This window comes from Amblyomma americanum, chromosome 6, assembly GCF_052857255.1.
Source record: "Amblyomma americanum isolate KBUSLIRL-KWMA chromosome 6, ASM5285725v1, whole genome shotgun sequence".
In the NCBI taxonomy this organism is placed as follows: Eukaryota; Metazoa; Arthropoda; class Arachnida; order Ixodida; family Ixodidae; genus Amblyomma; species Amblyomma americanum.
In genome coordinates this window covers 10,040,620-10,067,160 of record NC_135502.1, presented here as the reverse complement: position 1 = coordinate 10,067,160, position 26,541 = coordinate 10,040,620, and the positions used below count along the sequence as shown (strand labels likewise).

The following is a 26,541-nucleotide window of genomic DNA, read 5'->3' as shown; positions in this document are numbered from 1 at the left end:
TCCTCTCCATCATTCATGCCACTCAACATTCTGATTCGCTCCCACCTGAGGCTCATTATAAGATCTACACTAACTCCCAGCAGCCATTCGGGCCATTCAATGTAAAACACTCTCACCACATGTACAAGCTCGAGGCCGCAATTGCGTTGCTGCAGCCTTGCCCCGTCTTCCTCCGATGGATCCCTAGGAACTGGGAAATTGATGGCAATGAGCTGGCTCGCTACCTTGCCCATGAAATTCTTATTCGGGCACCGCTGATCCTCGGAGTGTGTGCCGAGACTGTCCGTTCGCGCCACAATAAAAAAAATCACGGGCGGTTTTACTTGGGCCTTATCACGAATTATCATGCGCTAGCACGGTTGGCCCTCATTTTTTCATGGTTTATCTTGAATTCCTATGGTTCTGCTTGATTTAAGTTTACGTGATATTGCATCATTTTAGACTTTCTGCAGTAGAACTGGTCATTCTCTACATTCATTGATCCCTGGAAGTCCTCTTCTCGCTCCTGGCGCAGTCGTGCAGCGATTAAGCAAGGCACCACTGCCTGCAACGGCAGGTGCTACCATCGGTAGGGCTTGTGAGACTGAGGTTGCTCTTCCTAGGCAACCTTTCATGAATAATCATAAATTGAACTGCCACCTTCCACGGTGGACAGTTTTTTCACAATCTGGTGATCAGGTCGTTATGACGTTACAAGGTAACGTGACATAAGTGGCCCACCTGCCACCGAGGTGGTTGGCACCCAGCTCTTCCAGGTCGCGGAGGTACCATACAGAAAAATAGACAACGGCGGCAAGGTTGCCACCTGAGCACCGTGACAGGTCGGCCACCTGGCAGAAGCAGGCTTCATACGGAAAAAAACAGACAACGGCTTTTTGGCGAACCTAGTGCTAGCGCACTAAAAAAAATGCAGTGCTCTCCACCTTGAACGTGAAGTCTACTCTGACTTCCATCCTGGTTTTTGTTTGCGGGAGGCTACATCCTTGGACAGATACAACTCAACATTTTTGTCACACCTGCATGGCGTTACCTGTACGAATTTCGCAGCGATCCGTTATGTCCCAACTGCCCTGGCCCTTATGCCTACATCTCGCACTCCTTATCAGCTACCCGGTTACTCTGCAATCAGGATTTTCCCCACTCCCTCCCACACTGTCAGGACGTGGCGGGTCTGGCTTGGAGCTGAAGGTAAAGAAGAACAGCGCCTGTTCGTGAAGTAGACCATCGACTTCTCAGGCGCCCAAATCTTGTGCCCGAATAAAGTCCCATACTACTACTACTGCCACTACCACTATAACTACTACTACTACAACTACTAATACTTCTAAGAAAGTGCAAACCTCGCTGAAAACAGAACGGCGATGTATACGCTTGTGGCTGACTTTTTATCCACAAAAGTGTTATTTACAATTCAGTAAGGCATTTAACAAGACAAATTCCAACAGCCGCACTTATCGAAAGCGTGTGCCCCTCAAGCGGGCAGCTTGTAAAAGGTTCTTTATCAGCTCTCTGTTGTGTATTATAAGTAGAGATGCATGAATGCATGCGTTATCGCTGAACATAAAAAAAATGCATAAACAAAGAGCGAATAGCTCGAAGAGCTTACCTTAGCGTTGCCGTCGACAGTAGTAGTGTTCCAAAGTGGCGCGATGGAGACAGGGAGATGGGACAGATGGGACTGTGAAACCTAGAAGCTAAAAGAGGGGAAAATGGGGCAGATTAAGAGAGCAAGGCTAGTGCGATGGGAGCAGAGTGCCACTTTTTGAGGAGCGGCTTGAATTTTCTGGTTATCGCAGGGTATTTCCCGTGGACTAGATTTCTGGAATAACACGGAGCCCCTCGTTCCCGATGAGCAAGTTTACGCGACAACGGCCTTCACAGAGCAAGCCAAGTCTATTATTGTCAATAGGAACACGTCCAAGGTAAGCGCGCAAACGTGTCGTTTTCACTTCTTAATCTCTGCCGATCGGTTCTTGAGCACAGTTGACAGCCAGACACAGACCTTTGGCACGCAAAGGGCTTTCATTTAGATCCCAAAATTGAGATTAAAAAAAATCTGAGGCAATCGATGGCTCGATCCGACGGAAATGCTTGAGCATGACGTGATTTCATGACAGGCCGAGTTCATTTACCCAAGAACTCTTTATATGTCCATTTCGTTACACACAAATAGCCACACTCTCTGCGCACGATTCACCACGTCCTCGAGAGACACGTTTAGACACGCCGGAAGCACATGTGGCACTTATTCCTGCCACCTGCAGTTTTTTTCCGTTCGTCACACCTCCTCTACACATATTTTTTTTTCCTTTCCGCTGCTAAAAAGAGTGCATATTTATTTATTTATTTTATTTATTTATTGATACTGTCAGCCGTAAGGCCGTTACAGGGTGGATGCATACAATTGAATACGTACATACAGCCACAAGTACACAAAGCCACAAGTACAAAATTTATACAACTTAAAATCATCAATTATTTTGCCAGCAGATAAAGCCACAAGTGCCTGACAATAATACACTCAGTTTCAGACCACCGAGGATTAGAACCGCAGGTGAAGAACATAATGATTGACAGCAAAGACAAATGGCTTCTATAGGCTTAAATAACGGGACAGATAAGTTTCAAATTGGTGTAGATTGTCTGCTTGTAAAAGGTCCTGGGGCAAGGAATTCCATTCATCTATGGTTCTGGGGAAGAAGGAGTATTTAAATGAATTGATTCGGGCCGTCATGGGTGTGACCTGATCTTTGTGAGAAGATCTCACAGCTCTAGAGGAACGCTGTGTCATGTAAACGCTTATGTTCAAGTTGAAGTGGTTAGTATATAGCAGATAAAACATTTTCAGCCTGGCAACTTTCCTTCGCTTTGAAAGTTGAGGCAAGTTTAGTTCATGAAGCATGTCCGTCACTGAATCTGTAGATCTGTATTTGGACAGAATGAATCGAGCCGCCCTTCGCTGAACTTTTTCTATCCTGTCAATTTGGTTTTTCTGATGTGGATCCCATATTACGCTTGCATATTCCAGTGTCGGTCGTACCAGTGCGAGATAAGCTGTTAGTTTTGCTTTTGTGGAAGCAAGCTTCAGTTTTCTTCTTATGAACCACAATTTTGTTTCGGCCTTTGAGCATATGTTATTGATGTGTGTATGCCAGTTTAGATTTGAAGTTATAGTGACGCCTAGATACCTGAAATGGTCGACTCGAGTTATATAGTGCCCGTTTATTTCATAATCAAAAGAATATATTTTTCGTTTTATTGGAAATTGTAAGAAATGAAGTTTTTGCATAATTGATTCCCATTCTGGATAATGTGCACCATTGGTGGATAGTGCTCAATGCCGAATTTAATAGTAACTGGTCTTCTTGGTTTGAAATAACAGAGTAAATTAAACAATCATCCGCAAAAAGCCGGACTTTAACAGGGGGCGGAATAGATACTGCAATATCATTGGCGTAGCATAAAAATAACAAGGGACCAAGCACAGACGCCTGAGGGACTCCCGAGGGCACTCCCAGGACGTCTGAGTTGGCGCCATCTAATTCCACGAACTGGGTTCTGTTAGTTAGATAAGCCTGTATCCACCGTACAATATTTGTGTTTATGCCAAGTTCGAACAGCCTATCAATAAGTTCATCATGTGGGACACGGTCAAATGCTTTAGACATGTCCAGGCAAACTGCATCCACTTGATCCCTGTTGTTCATTGCTTCAGAAAAATTATGTACCGTTTCTACTAGCTGGGTAACAGTAGATAACCTCCGTCTGAAACCATGCTGATTGGGATTTAGCTTGTTGCCCTCTAGATAGTCGGATAAGCAGTTTGCCAAGACATGCTCAAGTATTTTGCAACAGGCACAAGTGATAGAAATGGGTCTGTAATTATCGGGAATGTGCTTGTTTCCAGATTTATGTATTGGTACAACCCTAGCCTGGAGCCAATCTTTTGGTAAAGAATGCTGCTCCAGAGATGCCTTAAATATGATTAGTAAATATTTAGATACCCATTCCGCATATCGTCTAAGAAACTCATTAGGAATAGTATCAGGACCAGAGGACTTTTTCGTGTCTAAATTAAGTAGGAGGGAAAATATACCTTGCTCAGACAAAGTGACATCTGCCATGTCTGATGGCGGTATGCACTTTTCGCTACTAGAGTTCTCAGGCGGAGATATAGGGTGGCTGAACACAGAATGAAATTAATTATTGCACCTGTTAGCAATTTCTGCTTGATCAGCAATAACATGACCATCCACTTCAATAAACCTCATTTGTTCATATGAGGGTGAAAGGTGACGCCAAAAACGCTGTGGGGAAGTCTTCATAAATTCTGTTAGCTTTGCAGAAAAGTATTGTTCTTTCGCTGTCATCAACATCTGTTTAAGCATCAAGGAAAGGCGCGAAATTTCATTTTGATTCTTTTCTCGATTGCGTTTTCTACGTTTTATCTTGCGTTTTAGTTGGATAATTTTACGACTCATCCAAGGATTATGCTTTCTGACAGTTTTAATTCGATGGAGAACGAAATTTTTCAGACAAAAGTTGACAATGCGTTTAAACTTTGTCCACAATGTGTTGACGTCATCCTGCACATCAAATGAGCCCAAAGACATTTCCAAATAGTCTAAAATGCTTTCATCCTCAGCTCTTGAAAAGTCTTTAACAAAAATAGTCCGCCTTTTTTCATGTTTTGGTGGTATAAGTTGATTTAGGGTGACTAAGACAAGCTTATGATCAGAAAGCCCTTCCTGGATAGACACTTCATATTCGGTTATTTTACTACTTATAAAAACCAAGTCCAATATTGATTCCCTAGTTGCTCCTATCCTTGTTGCTTGTTTAACAATTTGTGTTAGATCATTATTAAAAGCGATGTCTAGCAAGGCATCACAGTCTTTAGCATCAGTTGTATCTATGTCTAGCGACTCCCAACGCACGTGCGGCAAATTGAAATCACCTGCAATGATTACTCTTGCATTCGCAGATACATTACTAGAAAGATAGTCTTGCAACGACTCAAGAAATATGACAGGGGCGTTAGGGGGCCTATAAACCGCTGCAATGACACAGAAAGGAACGCCAAGTTTTAGCCTGCACCAGATGCTCTCTGTGTTGGGGCAATCTTTCATGGGAACAAATTCAATTCCTTCTTTAAAAATAAGGGCTACACCACCACCATGTGAAGCACGATCCTTCCGAATCATTCTATATGTAGGCGGTGTAATCTCACTGTCAGCAATTTCAGGACGCAACCACGTTTCTGTAACTGCAATGACATCTGGCTGATGAATCATGATAATGTGTTCGAGTTCAGCGGTTTTATTCAGGAGGCTGCGCGCATTGATATTTATCAGTACAAAATTCCTTTCTTCCGTCTCACACTGTCACGTTGTTTCGCTATCAGTTACGAGCGGCCGTTCTGCCTTCGTAAGGCCGTTCTTTTCGTCATCCCAGAAAAAAGCTTCTTGAAAATCCTGTCGCGTTCGAGTCGAACCTTTGCGCCATTGTTCTTTTCATGTTTAGCACTATCCCATAGTTTCTTACGCTTTTGCAAAGTTGCCTGAGAATAATCATGTGATAACGAAAATTTGCTGCCCTTTAATTTCTGGCAGTTATCAAATAATTTCATCTTTTCGTTGTAGTCAAAAAGTCTAAGTATCACTGGACGCGCCTTGTCCGTACGCTTCTTTCCAAGTCTGTGTATCCGCTCCACTGTGTTAACTTCAACACCAAGGCGTTCATGGAAAACATCATGCAACACTTTCTTCTTGAGATCATCAGTGGTTTCGATTTCTGTTTCGGCTATGACAAACACAAGAACGTTATTTCGGCGACTTCTATCTTCCAGCTCAATTATTTTCTGTTGCTGTGAACGGATAGTGGCTGCCATGCTCTGTATCAACGAGTCTAGTCGTTCTTCATTTTTAAGTACATTCACTAAAGTATTTTCAATCTCATGGATCTTTGCACTGACTTTTTCTAGTTGTTTAGAAAGAGTACTCTGATTTTCTTTAATTTCCTTGACATCTTCCATTAGAGTTTTCTGCCCTTTCATGAGTTTACTAAACATTTGCTCGACAGTTTCTGGCCCAGGGTTTAGTTCAACATCTCCGGAAAGCATCAACAACATTGAAATACACTCCAGCACAACATCAGCACACACTGCGGGGCACGGCAGAACAATGATGAACCTATCATCACTTCTAAAACATTTTACATGCTTACTAACCTGTAAAAACAGGATAAACGGTTCAGATGGCTTCATTCTGGAGGCTTCGCCGTGCCCACAGTACGGCTCGATGTCGACTGAGCTTAAGTAGCTGGTGCTGTCCGTAGTGATTGCCGCAGTAGCCGTCGAAGGGAACACGTGCGCAGGTCCGTCCCAGGTGGCAGCTTTCCACACAGGTAGCAGCAAAAGATTATCTTCAAAGCTTGTAGCGACAAAGCACGTATTCGAGGCGTGATCCAAAGTTGAAGCACGGCACAGGAAAACCTGTAAAAACAGGATAAACGGTTCAGATGGCTTCATTCTGGAGGCTTCGCCGTGCCCACAGTACGGCTCGATGTCGACTGAGCTTAAGTAGCTGGTGCTGTCCGTAGTGATTGCCGCAGTAGCCGTCGAAGGGAACACGTGCGCAGGTCCGTCCCAGGTGGCAGCTTTCCACACAGGTAGCAGCAAAAGATTATCTTCAAAGCTTGTAGCGACAAAGCACGTATTCGAGGCGTGATCCAAAGTTGAAGCACGGCACAGGAAAACCTGTAAAAACAGGATAAACGGTTCAGATGGCTTCATTCTGGAGGCTTCGCCGTGCCCACAGTACGGCTCGATGTCGACTGAGCTTAAGTAGCTGGTGCTGTCCGTAGTGATTGCCGCAGTAGCCGTCGAAGGGAACACGTGCGCAGGTCCGTCCCAGGTGGCAGCTTTAAACACAGGTAGCAGCAAAAGATTATTTTCAAAGCTTGTAGCGACAAAGCACGTACTCGAGGCGTGATCCAAAGTTGAAGCACGGCACAGGAAAACCTGTAAAAACAGGATAAACGGTTCAGATGGCTTCATTCTGGAGGCTTCGCCGTGCCCACAGTACGGCTCGATGTCGACTGAGCTTAAGTAGCTGGTGCTGTCCGTAGTGATTGCCGCAGTAGCCGTCGAAGGGAACACGTGCGCAGGTCCGTCCCAGGTGGCAGCTTTCCACACAGGTAGCAGCAAAAGATTATCTTCAAAGCTTGTAGCGACAAAGCACGTACTCGAGGCGTGATCCAAAGTTGAAGCACGGCACAGGAAAACCTGTAAAAACAGGATAAACGGTTCAGATGGCTTCATTCTGGAGGCTTCGCCGTGGAAGAGTAACGGAGGGTAAACATTTTGAAACCATTTTTGACGAACCACTAACTGTCGCGTCTCTGCAGCCCCTGTTTTTATACCTGGCGCACCAAGCTACCCACAGCATCTACGCGCCCACACTTCTGGAAGCTCCTGAAATCAACGTCGCGAAGTTTCCCTACATAGGGGATGAAGAGAGGACCATCTACGCAGGTGCGTATACAAGCTGTACCAGGTGAGATTGCGCACATAAATACGCAGTTTTCACTGATAAAGCGTTCAAATGTGCATTATTTCACCAAGTAGCTTCAAAACTATGCTTAATTCGAATTATTTCTAGCAATAAGTGCTACCGAGGCTTCATCCATTAACTCTGTGAGCCGCCATTCCTCTTTTCGATTCGAAACGGACACCGTTCCACCTGTATATTATATCCAGGCATCAAGAAAGCCAATTTCTAAGTTTTCTAACGTAAAACCCCAAGAGGCAATTTTTTAAAACCCTTGAAAAAAATTTCGTACCAAGTGCCACAGAACAACAGCGTACGGGAACAATCCAGGGTGGAAGAAGAAGTGTGTCCCTGCTAAGGTGGCTGCACATCGCTCTTCAGAAAAACCTAGCCATCCACGTAAATACGCGCCCTATTTGAATAGAAGTGCATCTTCGCCTTCTGAAGAAGCTCCAGACATCTCAACGTCTGAGGCCTCCTGGGAACCATGCATGATTGCAGATGAGCTGGGCACTGACGCTAGGCTTAGTGCCTCCGCTGCCACGCTAGCGGAGGTAGCTCTGAAGGCGTCTCTCGTGGCAGCACCTTCCACGCAGTCGACACATGATCCGCGGCGCCAGGTCCAGCTTTGTGCTGCCTATTCATCGGCAGATGCACCCCTCCTGCCTTCCCGGAATGCCGAACTGCTCGTAAGTGATCTGCCCTCAGGGCCAATTGCCATCAGCTTTACACTTCCGGATGGGCCTAAACCCGCACGGCATGATGAACAGGGCATTCCAATGGACTTATCGCCACCTCTACCCCTGCAAAAGTGCCCTCGCGCAACTCACAAGCGTCCCTCAAACGACAGCCAACCGATTTCATCTTCGGCAAGTGATGGCTCCCAAGGTAAGCGCACTTGTCTTACGATCGGGAACTCGGTGGAGCCTACTCCCGGATCGTCTTCTTACAAAGTGACCATTAAATCACTGGCCAACAAAAGCCTCACGGATATACCAAACAAGATTTTACAAGCTAACTTGGACGCGTGCCTCGGAACCAAAAGTTTTCGGGGCTTCACAGCCAGGACAAAGTCTAACACCATTGCAGTGTGGCTTCCGGCTCTGACTGCCGTAGAACGACTGCAAACGCTCACCAGTATTCCACTAACAAGCGTAATCTCAGTGCCAGTACAAGTGTATTTAGTTGAAGGCTCCGACTTGCAGCGCTGCGTCGTCTACAACGTCGATATCACTGAGAATCAAACTGCACTCCAGCGTGAGCTGTACTGTCCTACGCACCGGGTCATCCAGGACCGACGCATGGGAAAGGGGCGCTCTTGCATGGTCACCTTGCAAGGCCCTCTGACACTAAAAGCCCGTCTGTACTGTTATGGCTGTATTTTACGGCCTCGGCCATATAAATTAAGTGCGGCATATTGCTATAACTGCTTCAGTACTGGACATATGCGAAAATCCTGCCCCTTCACTGCTGCCGGTGAAAGTACATCGGAAGGGAAAGTGGCTTATCGATGCGGCCTTTGTAAATCCGACGACGACTAGATAACATCTCCAGGCTGTCCGACAAAACAAAAGGCAACACAACAGCCTCGTCGTCGCATGACTAAGCATTGACCAATACAAGACAGTATAACTTCATTGCAGACCTCCAATCGGTTCGCAGCCCTCCAGTGGGATGACGATGAGTGGCCGGAGCTCCCTGAGCACACCTCGCGTGATCCTTCAGATCAGCAGTCTTCTAACGCTACTGTGCGAAAAGAACGCATCCGAAAACAGCCAGCAAAGCAGCGCAGTGTGCCTGAAACTACCGCAGGACGGTATGGCCGCAGTCGACGAACAAATCGCACGTCTTTTAGTGGAGCTCACCGAGCTCCGGCAACACCGTGAACTGCTGGCTCGACGTAGACGGGCAGCAGAAACCTCCGCCACATCTATCAATGGCGCAGTAACATCGCCTTCCTGCCGCCCTCGAGTGTCATTTCCTGCCGCCTCTTCCCAGATTAACGCAATCCTACTGGACAACTCTGCGACTTCTTTGCTCCGGTTTATGGTCAACCAGTTGTACAGCCTGACGTCCGTGATTCTACATCGCTTGGGCTAGTAACTAGAAATGGCAAGTTATAGTCGTGCTGGTGTGCTGCAGTGGAACTGCAGAGGCATTTCAACGAAGGTGGGAGAGCTCAAGACTGGACTACAAATTCGCAAGCTCCAGCTATGGGCCATGTTGCTACAGGAAACAAACGCCTCGCCATCGATTCCAGGTTTCAGGGCCTACATGTCTCCTTCAATGATAGACCGTCGTGTACAAACTGCTGCTCCCCCGGGAAAGGCGGCGGTGTATGTGGACTCACGTTTTCCGCATGTACGCCTTGCTCTCGAAAACCGGTGCACGTCGTATCAAGAGGTAGTGGAAGTGGCTGCAAAATTTAAGAAGGAAATCACTATGGTCGTTTCGTTTTACGTTAGACCAGCCGGTGGTGCTTCCTCCCGTATTAATCTTGGCTGGTTAATAAGTGTCCGTCGGCAGTATACCGGGTGTCCAATTTTAGTCTGAGGTGACTTTAACGCCCCTCACCAGGATTGGGGGTACCCCACTTCGAGCCCTCGTGGCAGACGTGTGCGGGACGCCTTCACAGATGCCCAATTTGTGCTGCTCAACCATCCTGGGACAGCAACACGGCCAGTGCGTCAAACTCGAAGTGCTTCCTATGCTCCAGACTTGACGTGCTGGTCGGGTCCGAGTACTCCCTCCTGGCTTATGGAGCCAGACTGCTGGGGAAGTGATCATCACCCTAGCATCATCGGTCTTCACACCTCACATTTCCGACCTTTACGCTACAAATGTTCTGTGATCAACTGGGACAGTTTTCGCTCCTGTCTGGACAATCTCTCCTCAGATTCTTCGCCAATTCTTGTAGAGTGCATACAAACAGCGCTCAACAGTGCTACAACTACCATCTGGACTGATGTTGATCGACCGGCTCCAGACCTCGGCCTTCTTAACTTGTGGGCGGCACGCCGTCAAGCCGAGCTGGCTGCTACGCGAGACCCTACTTGGTCGCAGGCACTTGGTGCGCGATTGCAGTATCTTACAGCTAAGGCGCGCAAATATGAACGCGACCTCTCTCGACGGCAGTGGCTTGCGTGGTGCGAACCACTTTGTGCAAAATCCTCGAATGCCTCTCTCTGGCGAACATTCCGTACAATGGAACACGGTTGCCGTTAGACTGACGCTGCAGCAACCGCATGCTTCGCGGCTAACTTGTCGCCAGGTGATTTCGCCAAAGAAGCAGCGCGAAAGCTTTTCCCAAAATACGATGCTGTGTTTTTTCAGCCGCTAGTTTAAATATGGCAGGCATCCGAGCGCATGTATATCAAATGCCGTCTGATGTCGACGCAGATGGAATTGCGTGTCCGTTCTCTATGCCTGAGTTGCTGGCTGCAATAGATGATGCGAAGCGGAAAACAGCGCCCGCCCCCGACAATATTCAGTACGAGGTGTACAAAAACCAGAGTAGCGCTGCACTCTCTCAACTACTAGACACCATAGACAAAATACGGCTGGATGGCGTCGTGCCCCAGAGCTGGAAATCCGCTGTCGTGATTCCTATCCCGAAACCAGGAAAGCCTCCGACGGACCTTGCAAACTTGTGATCTGTCTCCTTAACTCCTACGCTGTGCAAGCTGGCGGGGAAAATTCTAGCCACACGATTGTCGTGGTGGCTAGAGCAGAACGGTTTTTGTCACCCCGCACAAACCGGCTTTCGTCCATATATTGGTACAGAGGACGGGTTGGCTGTCTTTGCATCTGCAGTTTTGTCATCTACTCGCAGCTGCAATGTGCGTACCGTTTTAGCAATGGACGTTGAAAAGGCATATGACATCAGTCATGCAGCCATTCTGAAATCCATTGGCATGCTTCATCTCCCTCTGAGGGTGCGTAGTTTTGTCGAATAATTTTGGAAGGCAGAAAATTTGCGATACGCCTCAGCGGCGAAGCGGTCGGATCATTCGTTGCTCTCTGCGGCGTGCCCCAGGGATCAGTATTGTCGTCCACGTTATTTAATATTGCTTTAATCTCGCTGACTTGGCACTTACATGACATCCGTGACATAAAATTTCTTGAGTACGCTGATGACATCACGCTGTGGATTACTCACCAAGATCTCCGTACTCAAGAGGCTACCCTTCAATCTGTCTTGGATGTTACCTCTAATTACGCATCATCCATCGGACTTCAGCTATCCGTGCATAAAACAACATACACGTCAGTCGCCAACCGCTACGGACGCCGTAAACTTGCTGCAAGTCTAACCGTCTTTGTCTATCAGGCACCCCACTACAGGAAAGTCGGAGTGTAAAAATCCTTGGCTTAATGATCCACCAATCAGGATCAGCGACTGCATGGCTTCCTCAGGCAAAAAGGCAAGCTATTCCGAGTTTGGGTTTGATTAGAAGAATTGCTCCTAAAACGGGTGGCGCATGCTCTTTCGTTTCATGGCAGTTGGGGAGGGCAGTTATGCAGCCACGTATTGTTTATCAAGCCCAGTTTCAACATCTTACAAGTGCCCAGTGGGATCGCCTTGATTCCGTGAACCGAGAGGCTATGAGGACCATTACGTGCCTTCCGCGCATCACACCTGTCATAGCTTTACAAGAGAATGCGCAGCTCAATACCATTGATGAGCTGATGCAGCAGCGCCGTGATGCGCGCAGCGTTAAGGCCAGTCTATCGCACTCCACGCATGCACTGAGGACTTATGCAACGTCACACTCCATTCTTCAGCCGCCAACGCCAGTTCTTCCCCCATGGAAGTTTGTACTGCTCAGCGACAACAAGCCAACATATAATCGCCGACCAACATCTGCTAATTCGGCATCTGTGCTTCGCCAGAAATTTGAGGAACAAGATGATTGCCCGCCTGAAGGATCCGTTGTTGTCTACGTAGACGCAAGCATACAAGACTGCAAAGCAACAACAGCTATCTACTGCCCGTGCAGACCTGCCCTGAATCAAACCTCTTGGTTTCAGCTTACAGAGCCCCTTCGTCCTTTTGTGCTGGGCGCGTCAGGTCAGGAAGCACTCTGCTTCGTGGCCGACATAACTATGCTCCCTACGGCCCGTGTTGCCATCCGCACTGACGCCCTTCAAGTTGTCCGGCTGCTACGACGTGTTAGCCGCTGTCCCACGATATGTCAGGACATCCACCGGCTCGAGGCATGCATCCCGCAGCCAGTACGTATTGAGTGGGTCCCACGGGATCTGCTGACCGCTCAAAGCCAGGCAGATTTAGCGACCCGCCTTGCGAATTCAGACTCATCACTGCCTCGGCTCTTTCATTTGGACAATTTTACCCTCTTTTCATCAAGAAAGGAACTTCTCCGGCGCCTCAAACGTGCTCTCATCCCTCTGTGTGCGGTAACCCTCTCCCGCGGTCTTACCCGTGTAGAGGAAGTTACGCTTAGGAGGATCCGGGTCGGGGTTGCCCTCACACCTGCCGTCACTCGGAAGTAGCCTCAGTACCGATATTTGTTTCCTCAGCCAGGGTGTCCGATATGTAAACACGAGGACATTGAAGACGGCATTCATCACTTGCTGTGGGACTGCCCAGCTCTCAAGCCTACAAGGATCCGACACCTGAAGGTAGCGGGTCTTTCACCAAGCAATCCTGCTTCATGTATTGCCTGGACGCAGAGACCGTACCATCGTTCTCTACTAGACTTCATCAAATCAGATAGCCTTTTTCTATTCATTTAATCACTACTACGTATTTCATCACACCTTCACCCATTATTGATGCCCTGCGGCAATAAATTTTGCTATAAAACAACTGCCACAGTGGTTAAAAATGTAACATGTAAGCGCCAGAATCTGTCAAATGAACACCGGAAAGATCGTGGATTGACATTCTGTTTTGTAAATGCAGATTACCTTCAAAATTCGGAAAAAAAATATCTAGGCTAAATCTGTCTGCAATGAAATGGTGGAAGATGTGCTACAAGCTGACTGTTTTATGAAATATTTTTCTCTGCTTTGCTAGATATCATAAAGAAACCTTGCCATTTGCGGCATTAATAATTCTAAATTCATACTAGACAACTGTTATGTGTAGTATACACTCCACATATGATGAGAGTTCGCTTCGCACACACTGGTTTACAAAGCGTTTTTTGAGGAATTAAGAAGGAAGAGAAAAAGCAGTGATGTTTTTACCTGGCAATAAATACTGTAACTCTGATAATCGTGTGGCGTTGACTAGCATCGCTGGAAAGGGGCCTCCATGTACATGTCCTAAAAGATACAGGCTTTAGCTGCTGTTTGTAGACTGTCTGCGTGTATTCTGTGTCCTCACGGGGTAATGGCTCCCACGGACAAGTTCCTTACTGTGCTCTGATCTTCCGTTCTTTTTATCTAATTCATTCGCTCCCTTCATCCAACAGGGCACTGCCTAGTTAACCTTCCTGCCTTTTCACTGCTCTGTCTATCTCTTTCTCTGACGATACGAAATTTAAGGCTTTATGAACGGGCTGGCCAAGAGTTTCATTAGAAGACTCTTAGTTCAAAGAAGAGGTCGGTTCCTGAAAGGAAACAGTAAATCTTGCGAATACTTGTAAAACATTTCGCTGTAGCTTTCATGCTACTTTGTAAGCAAACTAATAACGCACATGCAGTTTTTTGAGAAATGGAAGGCGGAAATAAAGCGAAAAGGAGGTGAATAAAAGGAGACAATAAATAACAGGCGGTTACCGCTGTTTAACGCGATATTTAGCGACAGATGTTAAGGTATCTACACTTTACGACACGTTGTGGTAGAGAATATGAGAGCGACCTCACATCTGTATAGTTCTAAAGCTCTCTTTTTCGTTTTCCACACATAGTCGCTTCTCGTCTTTGTGCCCTCTTTAGTCCACCGTTAAATAAGCGCAGCGCCGCCGATGATCCTGTCCTTGGGCAACGCGTTTCGCAGCAGTTGCCACAAATGGACCGCGCTACAGTACTCCGTCCTTGTCATCCCCTCTCTCCTCCTTCCACGGAAACCACGTTCGAGATGGTTACCATGGTACGCCTTCCTACACCCTCACCATAATTCGTTCCACGGTAAGCATCCTCCTCCTTATAGGGTAACTACCCTCCGGTTGGTTACCATGGCAACCACGTACCGGTTGCGCCTTCTCATTCTCTCGCCATACCCTCCTCTTTCCATGGTAACCCTCCTCGTCCTTCCGGGGTGACTAGCTCCCGGGTGATTTGCGTGGCAACCAACGACCGGTTTCGCCTTCTTATGCTCTCTCCATACCCTCCCCCTACCATGGTAATCATCCTCCGGTTGCAGATTCCTTCGCTCTAGCCGGACCACCCTCCGTCTGCGGTAACCTCTTTTCTAACGGTTTTCAGGATAACCACACTCCGGTTCCGCCTTCCTACGCTTTCACCACAAGGCTTCCTTCCATGGTAGCTCTCCTCGGTCTTACAAGGAAACTACCCTCCAGGTGGTTTCCGCTGCAACTACCGACCGGTTGCGCCATAAGCTATCGCCATACACTCCTCCTTCGGCAGTAACCGTCCTCCGGTTGGGGATTCCGCCCTTCTCCCGATACCCTCCTCCTTCACCGGTAACCACCGACCAGATACGCATTTCTCCGCTGAAGTCGTACTTTTCACGGTAACCACCCACCAAGTGGTTCCCATGGCAACGCACCGACGACTAAGACATGCTACCGCGACGTGAAACCCATCAACAGGCGCTTAACAGTTGTCACTGTAAAAACAGATGATGAATACAAAACATCACATAAATTACTGCAAGGCATGTCATGCATGATGTGCATTGATGCGCTATGCATTTTGTGCAGGAATGGTGGATGCTTTGGACCAGTCAATGGGGGAACTGCTGAAAGCTTTTGAGGAGGCCCAGATGCTAGCGGACACGGTAATAGTGTTCAGCACGGACAATGGCGGCCACCCCTACACCTTGGACAACCCGAACCGAGGCTTCAACTGGCCCCTGCGTGGCATGAAGGGCACACTCTGGGAAGGTGGCATCCGCGCCTCTGCTTTCATTTGGAGCCCGCGCCTTGCAGCCAGCCGCAGGGTTTCCACGCAGCTGATGCACGTGTCCGACTGGCTGCCCACACTCTACTCAGCTGCAGGTAAGTACGCAAGCCACCCATGAGGACAAATGTTAAAAGAATATAGAAGCACATTACTTCGGCGCGAATGTTCTTGCCTTTAGAGATCGATGGAAGCGCAGTTTCACGCTCGTCACAGAAGTATGTGTCCACGTATTATGACGAGCCTGAAACTCTGCTGTGCAACATCAGTTGGAAATGTACCTTTTGACAACGCCCTCGAGACTCGCCCTCAGGTTAATAATACCACTTGCGCATAGACGCCGCCGTCACACCCATGTATGCGTAGTTGCGTTCATCACAAATGGTCGGGGGGTTTTGAAACCGGAATTTTTCGCCGGCACTGGTGCAAGCACTAATAATCCCTTCTCCTTATTGTTTATTTAAAAAAAAAACAATTCGCGTGCAGCTCTGGCGGAAATATACGCAAAGTACAAGTTACATATTTGACTAGGTTGTGCTGCAAAACTAAGGAGTCAATGCCTTGATGGAGAAATTAACATTTCGGTCGTACTTTCTACATTCACTTAGAGGTCAGAGTTGATTGCATCAGATAGAGGAAGTGCTCGAAACAAATAGCGTTCTTTCGCTTCTCAGCTGCTTGACGAGTTCGAAGTTAGTGGCAACTTCTTCTCTCCCAATCCAGCTTAGCAAAGGGTCACGGGAAACGCATGTTAAAAAGATCTGCAAGTGTATGCAGGTATTATGGAAGGGATTACGATTAAACAAACTGAGGGCGGGGGAGAACCAGTTAGGCACAGTTTCTAGCGGATGGTAATAAGGGGAGTCATAAAATATATAGTTTAAAAAAATTATTGGATCGCAGAATCCACATTATGAGCCCGACCGCAGCAGCCGCATTTCGATGGATGCGATACGCAAAAGGCGCCCGTATGCTGTGCGATGTCAGTGCACGCTAAAGATCCCCAGATGGTCGAAATTATTCCGCAGCCCTCCACTACGGCACCTCTTTCGTTCTTCTTTCACTCCCTAATTTATCCCTTCCCTTACGGTGTGGTTTGGGTGTACGCCGATATATGCGAGACGGTTACTGCGACATTTCCTTTCCTCAAAACCAATTGAAAACAAATTTTCAATTTTCAGTTTTCAGTGAAAATGCGTTAGAATTATCACCCGTCTGCGTCTGTATGCTTTCTTTTGCAGTTGCTTTGCATCTAGTATGATTAGCAGTCTGTCCTGGACCTATGTCTCCTCAAAGCAGGTAACCTTGCACACCACACTGAGCAAATCCCTAGTGCATGCACCACTTGCGAACGCTCCGTACAGCTTTATATAGTGCAAAGTGGTGCAAGCACCACTGGGGTGCCTCGATGCGCGCGCTCCCCTGTGTAAGTAAAGGCTTTGCGGTCATGGCGTGTGACTACTCCGCAATTAGATTGCGCAGTGGATGTTGTATAGCGTTAGCGACAAAGACGCACTAGCGGGTATAGAGAGAGCGTCACTCCGGGGCATCCTAATGTCGGTGGCTGTTTTCATACTCTTTTCCGCAGTACATGCAATTGGTATTAATAGCCTCCCGCTGCAGTCGGGCAAGAGGTGTTCTGTGAGAAGTGGACTCGATGAGCTGCCCAGCAATGTTAGCACGTGGCAATGTGAGATCGCTCTAAACACCAGCTATAAGTGAAAAAGATGTTAGTGGATTATATTTAGTAGCACGAAATGTCATGCCATGGACAGCATAGGGCCAAACTGTGACATCGAGCAATAACAATTTCAACATGACCCTCTACTGTGGCCTTTTAGCGAATTCATTTAAGGAATATCGGCTGCCTTCTTCATCCGACGCTGAAGGTGGTCTGGCAGGCAAACTAATTTTGAGTTCTCAATACAGAAAACGCCGATTTCCTCATTTACGCCTGTTGTTCATTCACTCAGCCACCGCGGTGGCTCAGTGGTTATGGTGCTCGGCTACTGACCCGAAAGACGCGGGTTTGATCTCGGCCGCGGCAGTCGAATTTCGGTGAAGGCGAAATGCTAGATGTCTATGTACTGTGCAATGTCAGTGCACGTAAAAGAATCCCAGGAGTTCGAAATTGTCCGGTCTTCCAATACGGCATCCCTCGTAGCCTGAGTTGCTTTAGAACATTAAACCCCAGACAATCAAACCAAACATTACGCCTCATTAATCGAGTATTTTTCGGCACACTTAGGCTACCACAACCCCGTGCTGTTTGCAAGTTTCTTATATGGGAAGCCAGCTGAGCTCAACTGTCCTCCTTCTACGAAGTCTGGCAATATTTAAAGTCCGGCCATGGCAAGGTTGTGCGTAACCCTTTCGTCTCTCTGCGACTCGCAGCGGGTAACCCATTGGGTAGCGCTCTCGACTGCCAAGTCCCAGGACGCTGGTTCACTCGGGCCACGTCAGCCGTGCTTCCATGGAGGCGAAATGAAAGACGTCCGGTTACTATACGATGTAATTGAACGTTTAAGAACACCAAGTGGTCTAAATGAATCTGGAGACTTCCTGTACCACACCTGTCGTAGCCCGCGTGCCAATCTTTGACGTTAAACTCACTAACCAATATCTTAAGTCTCTGCATCAGATCATGAACTGGCAACTGTGACATGGATCATGGAAGTATTTCCCGGCATATTTGGTCAGCCCTCGGCAGTTTAGTTATAAGAGTGCCTTCAGAAACACGAATGTACCGCAGTAGGAATGTCCTCTAAAACGTTCTGGAAAATCAATAATGCCCAGTGTTCATGCAAGACCAGAATCCTGTCAACTAGTGTATAGACATTGTTAAATTATACTTCTGAATGAAATACTTGGACTTTGCTGTTCTAAAAGATGTCAGACGACTTTTAGTTATATCGTAAATTATTCGCTATTGATATCTCTTTCAGGGGGAAATGTAAAGAACCTTGGTCCATTGGATGGCGTCGACATGTGGCAAGCCCTGTCTAAGGGCATCTTGTCTCCCCGCTTCGAGCTGCTCCACGACACTGACACTGGCACTGGCCACTCGGCTATTCGCTACGGACATTATAAGCTGCTGGTCGGAAGCTTTGGGGCACCGTTTGATACACGCTATGAGGTCAATCAAGTTCTCTTTTCCTTTGGCATGCCATAAGGTTGCTGCTAAGAATAGTTGTCTGAAACGAAAAAGGAAAGGGTGTTAAGTTCTGTTGGAAATAATGGTGTTTCATTAGGGACGCCAAGCTCTGCCCCTTTTGAATGGCAGCGGGGATGGCGGCTGTCGAGACTGAGCTCGTGTCGTCAACACGAGGAAATACCCACTGGTTCAGAGATAAGGGCGTTTCTGTGCAACTTTAATTGTAATCTTAAATACTATGCACTGCCTCCGGGCGCGCCGGGTATGCAAGGAGGCCCTCTAAATTAAGAAAGGCTCTTTTTGCTACCTCGAGCTCTCTCTGTATTTCCCAAAGCTCGTGAGCTTCTCTTTACTTCTTTTGAGATGCAGCACTGAAGGACTACAGGCGTCATTATTTCACGTTTGAATCGATGTACAGTCGTGGACAAAAGTTTGCGGGATGTGAAACAAGGAAAGAAATTATTTGTGCATTTCCTCACTAATCAGACAGCTGGCATTTTCGCACTAACTGGAGCACGGAAGTGCCGATGTAATTCAATGGTTTTTACTAAGCTTCCTTGCTGGACCGCGCAGAAGTATTTTTTTCCTGCGAATCTGCATCCCGCAAACTTTTGTCCGCAACAGTACGTACTGACTTTTAAAGCAGCACCGATGTCTCCAAAATTCAGTGAACTTCGTTCCGCAAGAAATGGAATAAACATGGACTGAACTGCGTGCATATGGCACGTAAAAGAGAGCTAACTTGGTTATGTCCGCTAAGATATCGTAATGCTTGGGTAGACGAGATAAGTATGCACATGATAAAGCGGCAAGCAATGAAAGCATCATAACAGAGATTTAGCACAGCACGATCCGCGGCAGCTACCGTGATCCGCTCCCGCGCGCCGCCAGTTGCACGCGCTGATTGGTCCCGACGCGCAAGGCTTGCGCGTACCTGGCCAGCGCCAGGCGCGATCTGGCGCCCTCACCGTGATCTGCGCATGTGCAATGTTTCACCGCGGGAGCGTATCGCGGGAGCAGCCGCAAATCATGCAGTGAGTCTATTATAAATGAGCGTAACGCAGTAGAGTCGAGCCCACTTATAATGGCCGCAGTCATAACAAACGCTCGGTTATGAAGACCAATGGTTGCGCTGCCGTCAAAATATGTACTAGGGCAATGGCAATGCGACTTAGATACAACGAGTGAGCGTAGCCGCACCGCTCGGTCAGTGCGAATAAGGAGGCGCCGCAAGCTTGGCCCTGTGGCCGAAACGAAACGCTCACGCTTTCTGATGATGATGATGAAGTGGTTTTATTAAAATAATAATAAAAAGGAAGGAAACGATTTTTCCTAGCCCCGGCATCTGCCATCGATACTGAAGCACGTGAGCTGGGGCACCGGAAATAAAGGATAGCAGGCAAAATGTAGAAATGAAAGAGGTGAGGGGACAGGAAGAGAGGATAGGGGGAGAGTTAATATACACAATAACTATTTACACAGTAATACATATGCACAGGTTGCACGCGTGAATAGTTCACGATAAAAACACACGCGCACAACACTATGTTCACCGTACCGGCGTTCATCACGATTTCTGCAGGAGTCAGGACCGAAGAACATCTCCCTAGCCCCCGTGAGACCCTAATATCACCCAGACATACTCATACGAAGCAAAACCATTGTAGGCAAGATACAGGTACTCCCCGACTATCATTATTCTGATTAAGACGATGACAAGGAGGCCCACCTATACCCGTGAACGCTTGAACTTGCGATTATTTATAGCGCGTCCCTAAAGCACTTTGTTGGCAGCCTCGACGAGGAGCGCATGGCCGTGCTGGACAGCATGGAGAGCGCCCTGATAGGGTCTACTTTAAAGAAGCAGACGCACATAGCAGAATTTTTAGAGAAATTAATGCTACTTTTCTCTGACTGTATTTTTGGCTATAATATGAGAAGTCCACTTACAGCAAACCTCGGATTCAACGAAAGCTATCTGCGCGACCGTTATGTTGTGGGCTCGACTTCATATGTTTGGTTGTAGAGAAAACACGCGTTCAGCTGAGATGTCTTCTTGAGTGCGGCTTGGCTGATATTCTTTACGTTTCGGTGTACACCCGGGCTTTAGCCAGTCTCGGGCTTAAGCATTAGCACTTTGCATCTACCGAGTTCCGGACAAGAAAACAGCTTATAAATACCTTTCTGTGTGTGTTAGTCACAGAGAAAACTAACTGCCATTCCGCGTACACCGCCGTTATCGCTGGAGAAGACGTAGAAAGCAGTGCGGACCATTGTTTCGGACTTATGCGACGCAGTTGATAGGGACGTGACAATGCTGATGTGAAGACTAGCGTCTGTTTTATCCTCGAATGAATTTTGTCCTTGGAAGATGTTTCTGGCGAGTGGTCCCAGCTTTGCGAACTCAATCCACGATTCACTGGCGCCAGCGGTAGCGTTCACAACGCTACTGGAGTTTAGCCGCACTTACAGCACCTACAGTGCTGACTGGCGTAAGCGAGATTATTTGTAGTCGTGTTTCCCTTCGTTATAACGTCCGCAGCAGCCAACCATGGAGCTGCTCACAGAATTGGCCAGCCCTCTCAAAATTACACGAACGTTGCGATAGCAATTTGAAATTTTTCTGAAAGGCTGAGATGAGTTCCAAGGAAGTTCGTGAAAAGGCGTGGCCTGAGCGACCACGGAAGTGTAGTGATGGCAACCGGGGGACGCAGGTGATCGGGGGAAGCCGGCCGTACCGTGACCTGGACGTGCTTCTACGGAACTGCACAGCAGCGGCCGTGCTCCGCCGTCTGTACGGCGACCCACGGCTCTTTGAGCGCGGTTACGAGAAGATATGGAGGATCGCAGCGACCGTCGGATGCAAGGGCGAGCAGAACACCAACTTCGAGTCGGGCCAGAAGTACTACCTCTTCGACCTCGCCGCTGATCCCTGCGAGCTGCGCAACTTGGCTGACAAGAGGCCGGCGGTGAGAGCTTGTATTGGACTGGATTCACTTGGACTGAAGATTTTGGAATGGTCTGAGGATGTTGCTTGGTCGGTGTTCTTAGGTTCTGAATTGGTCTTGGATAGGCGCAGTGTCATTATTGCGGCTGCATATTCTTGCCACGACGAAAAATAATATACATGAAAACGGAGATCACGATGGATGGAGAGAAGGGAATGGAACGGAGGCGTGCATTGCGTTCGGCGCCACCTTTTCCGTTCTTCCAACTTGTTCCATATTAGCAAAGATTTTAATCTATTTCGTAGAAGCCACGACTGAGCTTTTTTAAATCAAGCGTTGAGCGTAAATCTTACGTTCGCAAGGAAGCTAGGGATATCTACTTGAATGAATGTTCTGCAAAATATGTAATGACTTTTTTTTAGCAGGAAAGAATTTATTCTTTTTTTTTTGCTTGTACACTTGCGAAACCTACTTGACAGTTCTGTGATCATTTCTTGAGACAACCACAAGAAGAAACCAGAAAATTTACCTTCATCAAAAGCCCGTCATAGTGGCGACACAACAGAAGTAATGCATGTTCCGGCAGCGTAGTGAATGTCTGAAATTTGCTTCATTGGTCACAAATTATATTACGTGAAGCTTGACTGGACAACAGTTTTCACGCTATCAAAGTCAGTGGACTCTCGGTGGTACCGCCTCTTTTGTTAACCTGAGGTTTCGTTCCGCTTCCAGCTCCTGTCTTTCTTGGTGGACAAATTGACTGCATACGCCGAAACAGCGAGGCCGCCGATCGTCGTCCCGCTAGACCCCAGGGGACTGCCCGAAAACAACAATGGAATTTGGGCGCCTTGGGTCGTCTGAAGCCGGCAGGACTCGCCCAGCACTACTTTTGCGTAAGCCCCCGCCATCACGGAGACGTCAAGAAAGCCGGATGCTTTCCAAAGTTTTTTCCGTGCCTCTTCCCACTGGAATATGTGTTATGAAGCTACATGTCAACTGTAAATAAAACTATGTACAGCGAAAATGAAGAAGAGCTCCCGCGAGTTCTTTCTTGGGCCCTAGCGCCGACGCTGAATCAATGGCAAGCGACTCTCCAATGGCATTGCCGCCAGCCTCCATTTCCTCCAGAACAGCACACTATAACTGAATGGCGGAGCTGTTCCGAGCTCGTCGGGTGAAGCGCCGCATGGCAGCCCAAAATGGTGTATGCCACTGGCCGCAGAAAAGTCTCATGTCCATGCAGGCGGAGAGTAGGGGCCACCAGCGTGTTGTTTAAAAGATGGAGGGGGAGAATGGACGAAAGTGGCGAAAAGCGATTTTCGGCTCCCTCCTGAGTTTACGTTGCTGAAAGCCTTGAAAAAGTTTTTTGTTCTGCGTTTTCGCGACATTAGCGCCATTTCGCCCCAAGATATTTTGCGGTTAGGATAAAAGGCTAACGATACCATTAGAAGCGCGCGGCAATTGTCAAGAAAAAAGGGAGAAGCGGGACATGCGATACAACAAGACATCCTGGGAGAGTGAATGGAGGCGGGAGAGAGAGGAATTTGCAGGGGTATAGGTACACACTGGCCACGACAGGCGAAAGACAACGCCGGAAACCAGTAGCAGGCTCCTACAGTGCACGTAGTACTTAACCGGGCTGGCGATAAAGATTATGGAGGGGTGGTGAATGCTTCTAGCGTGTTGCGACGAACATGACCGCCGCAGAGGCAATGGCGCAGGCTGAGACGAGGGTGAATTTGACAGTACTAGTGCTACCCTTTGTTCCATCACCAGATAAGGTACCATATACGTCACCAGATAAGGTAATTAGCACTATGGTCTGAAATGAAGGATCTAAGAGGTCGATCGCTACGTGGGGCAAGCGTGCGATAGTGAAAACGGCACGAGGCGATTCGCTTTTGGCGTCATTTTAGGCGTGCATGTCACGCACTTCCAGGAGCAACAAGTCGCGTTTATGGTAATGAAAAGGGTGTTCCAGCACTTTTTTAAAATATTAATTATCTGTAAGACGCACGTGCCAGATACGCCTTGTTTCACTTAACCATTGCAAGTATTCTTAATTATTTGGACGCGAAGAGCAACTGAAGTTGCCGCAGCCGGTCTCTTGTGTTACAAACTGGGACTGGTACGTCGCAATCACGACCCGTCAAATGAAAGCTTAATAGAGTGCGTCGTTGGGCGAGTCGGTAAAACATTATCAAAAAGCGCACTCACATACAGGGACGAGGAGGGCATAAAAAGCGCAGACCCGCGACTGAAAACTCAGTACCCTTTGTTGCTAATCAAATGAGAGCGTTTCTTGGTTCCAAGTTGCCTTCCCCTTTCCTGCAACGTTATGAATTTGCTTGGAACGAAACAGTTGTTACAAAAATTTAACGCGGCTCTTTACACAGGGCGCCCATTTTACACTGCCAAGCACTCTTATTTTGCCTGCAAAAAATCTTATTCTGAAACAGGTAGTTAAAACAGTGACCCAGTTCCAGAAGTACCATTCGAACGTTGTGTGGGTTTTCGCAGCCAAATAAGATGAAGATGCGTTTATGGAGCTCTCCAATTAAATGTGTCATGTGATAACTGTGGACGAGCGCGAAATTAGGGCGCATTTTGACGGCTACGATAGCTTGAAACATCGGAAGATATTCGCAACCGCGGAAAAGCTTCTGGCGGGACAAGCATTACCTTCGTTGCTGTACCCCAAGCATAAAGAAAGTCTGTATGCGTGAAGCCTTGAAATGACTGCGTTACGAGCGAAGGTCCCATCCTCCTTGCTACAATGGAGGAATAACACAATGATTCTGCGGTGCAAGAAATAGAGCCAGAGCGAATACCTGTTGTTGGACCGGCACGCGGATGTGGTTCTCGGCCAGCGTGCCGTGGCTTCTACTACGTCACAGCAGTCCGTCTTTCGTAAAGAATTAACTGGCGCTCGTTTCTCACGCTGCCGTCAACGCTATCACCTTAGTGCCCGACGGAGATTTTACTCATCTTCGTGCAGCGTCAGTCTCTTTCCAGGAGAAGCTTCCAGCTTACCTGCTGCCCGTGTTTTCTTCGCCATCACGCGTGCAGGACGTAGTTCAACTTCAAGATTGCGTTCAAACTCTCTGCCTAGGCATGTATCGCTGACCGCGTCGAACAGCCTAATTCAAGCCAGAGGCTCTCCCCTGCTCGCTAGTACCCAGGTCTTCTGCGCTAACAGAACTGCTGTGGGGCTACAATTCACCACATAGCTCCGTGTTCACGATGCTGCTGCTAGTAAATGAAGACTAGAGCAACATAATCTAATTTTTGTTTTTCATTATCTAATGCACTCTACGCAGATTTTTCTTTGACTGAAGTTCGAAAACGAGCATGATTTAATACGGCACGCCTGCCACGACCAAAATATTTATTTGGCGGTTCTAAAGGCGGCTGCGTGTCGCGAGAGAAAAGACGAAAGGTTGCCAGTGAGCCGCCGAGTTAAACAAAACGCTACTTTTTCGTTCAGAAAAAAAAAATGCCATCGAAGGTAATCCTGCCCACCCCAAGACATCCTCAAACCAGTGGCAAGAAGAAACGTCTGGCGGTGTCTCGACTCTGCAAGTTAAAGCCGCCCAGGATCAAGATAACACCAGCAACGTTGACGACGCGGCAACCTAATGTGTTGCCCATATTCGGGGTGCAGCTGAGCCAGCAGTCGCAGGAACCAAGACACCGTGTGTCGCGGTTCCTGCAACAGTCAGCGACAGACTTACTCTTACAGGCATCGAGGGCGTGGCTATTTCGAAGGAACACGCCTCAAAAAAGGCTGTGGGTGTTCAATATTTCTGTGAAGCACGCTGTATCTCTGGACACCGAAAGGGAGAAGTTCGAGCCTTCTGCCGCGAACACTCTGGTGGCTGTGCTGAAGGAGTGGCTTAAGCTGCTACATACACCTCTGTTGTCGCTGCCTATCGCCAAGTTCTTGCTCAGGTGCCGGGTGGAGAGCGGCATGAATGCGGTGTTCATGGGACTCCTACCGCTCCCCAAAAACCACCTCGTTTGCCTGCGGCATCTTTTAATAAGGTTCGCCATGGTCGCAAAAATTTGGAGGGGCTCAGAGTGGTCCCTCTCGAATGGGGCTGTGCCCTCTATTGGCGGTGTGGCCTCGGTGGAAGAAGTAGACAGAGAAGCCCTGGTGGAGGCTGTCCTGGGATGCAAGCAGTGGGCGGGCTCTAGTGGTCACAGATGCATGGACGCCAGGGCTGCAGCAACTTCTTGTGGCTTTCCTCAAAGCACCCGCTGCTAAAAATCCTACGCAGCATCGTACCCCATCACGGCACGCACGGTAGCCTGGGCAACGCAGCACTGCCTACCGCCCCGAACCTAGTGCGAAAAAACTTTGGCAAAATGCTGCCTCAATTACTCATGGCTTGGAAGGAGACGCCTCGCCACGAGAACGCAATTAGCAAGGAACCGCAGCCGACCGCCGAACCGGCAGATAAACTGTCGAAGGAACGCGCCATTAATAAGTTCAATGAAGGCACTGCCGCCGAAGACAAAGAAACATCTGCAGTTGTGAGCCCTTCTTGCAAGAAGGAGAATACTCATTTCAGCCTCGCAAGCTTGTTGCCTCGGGTGCGACAGAAATCAGAAATACATTGATTTCGACGTATGCGGCAAGTGATGTGCTTATGACTTCGACTGCGGCAACGATCCTCCACGTGGCACCCATCGAAGGGAAATACTTCTGCCCACGCAATACGCACCTCCTACCCTGCAGGCACCGCAAACATTACAGTATCTGCCGAAAGGCTCCACAGCAAGCATAAAGTGAAGAAAACGCGTCAAGAAAAACTCGCGGAGCTGCACCAAACGC

The 26,541-nt window shown here is 48.0% G+C and overlaps 1 protein-coding gene across 3 annotated transcripts in view; it reads left to right on the top strand.

The window, feature by feature from the left end:
• LOC144136283 (arylsulfatase B-like) overlaps positions 1–22,719 on the top strand; it is a 38,782-nt gene extending 16,063 nt beyond the window's left edge. For all 3 annotated transcript variants that reach the window (XM_077668504.1, XM_077668503.1, XM_077668505.1), the window contains 6 exons: positions 1,797–1,922; positions 7,408–7,534; positions 15,404–15,700; positions 18,548–18,738; positions 21,471–21,725; positions 22,437–22,719. In XM_077668504.1, the coding sequence (XP_077524630.1) occupies positions 1,797–1,922; positions 7,408–7,534; positions 15,404–15,700; positions 18,548–18,738; positions 21,471–21,725; positions 22,437–22,565 (1,125 nt within the window). In that variant the 3' untranslated portion in view covers positions 22,566–22,719. The remainder of the gene's footprint in view (positions 1–1,796; positions 1,923–7,407; positions 7,535–15,403; positions 15,701–18,547; positions 18,739–21,470; positions 21,726–22,436) is intronic.
• The last annotated feature ends 3,822 nt before the right edge of the window (positions 22,720–26,541 follow it).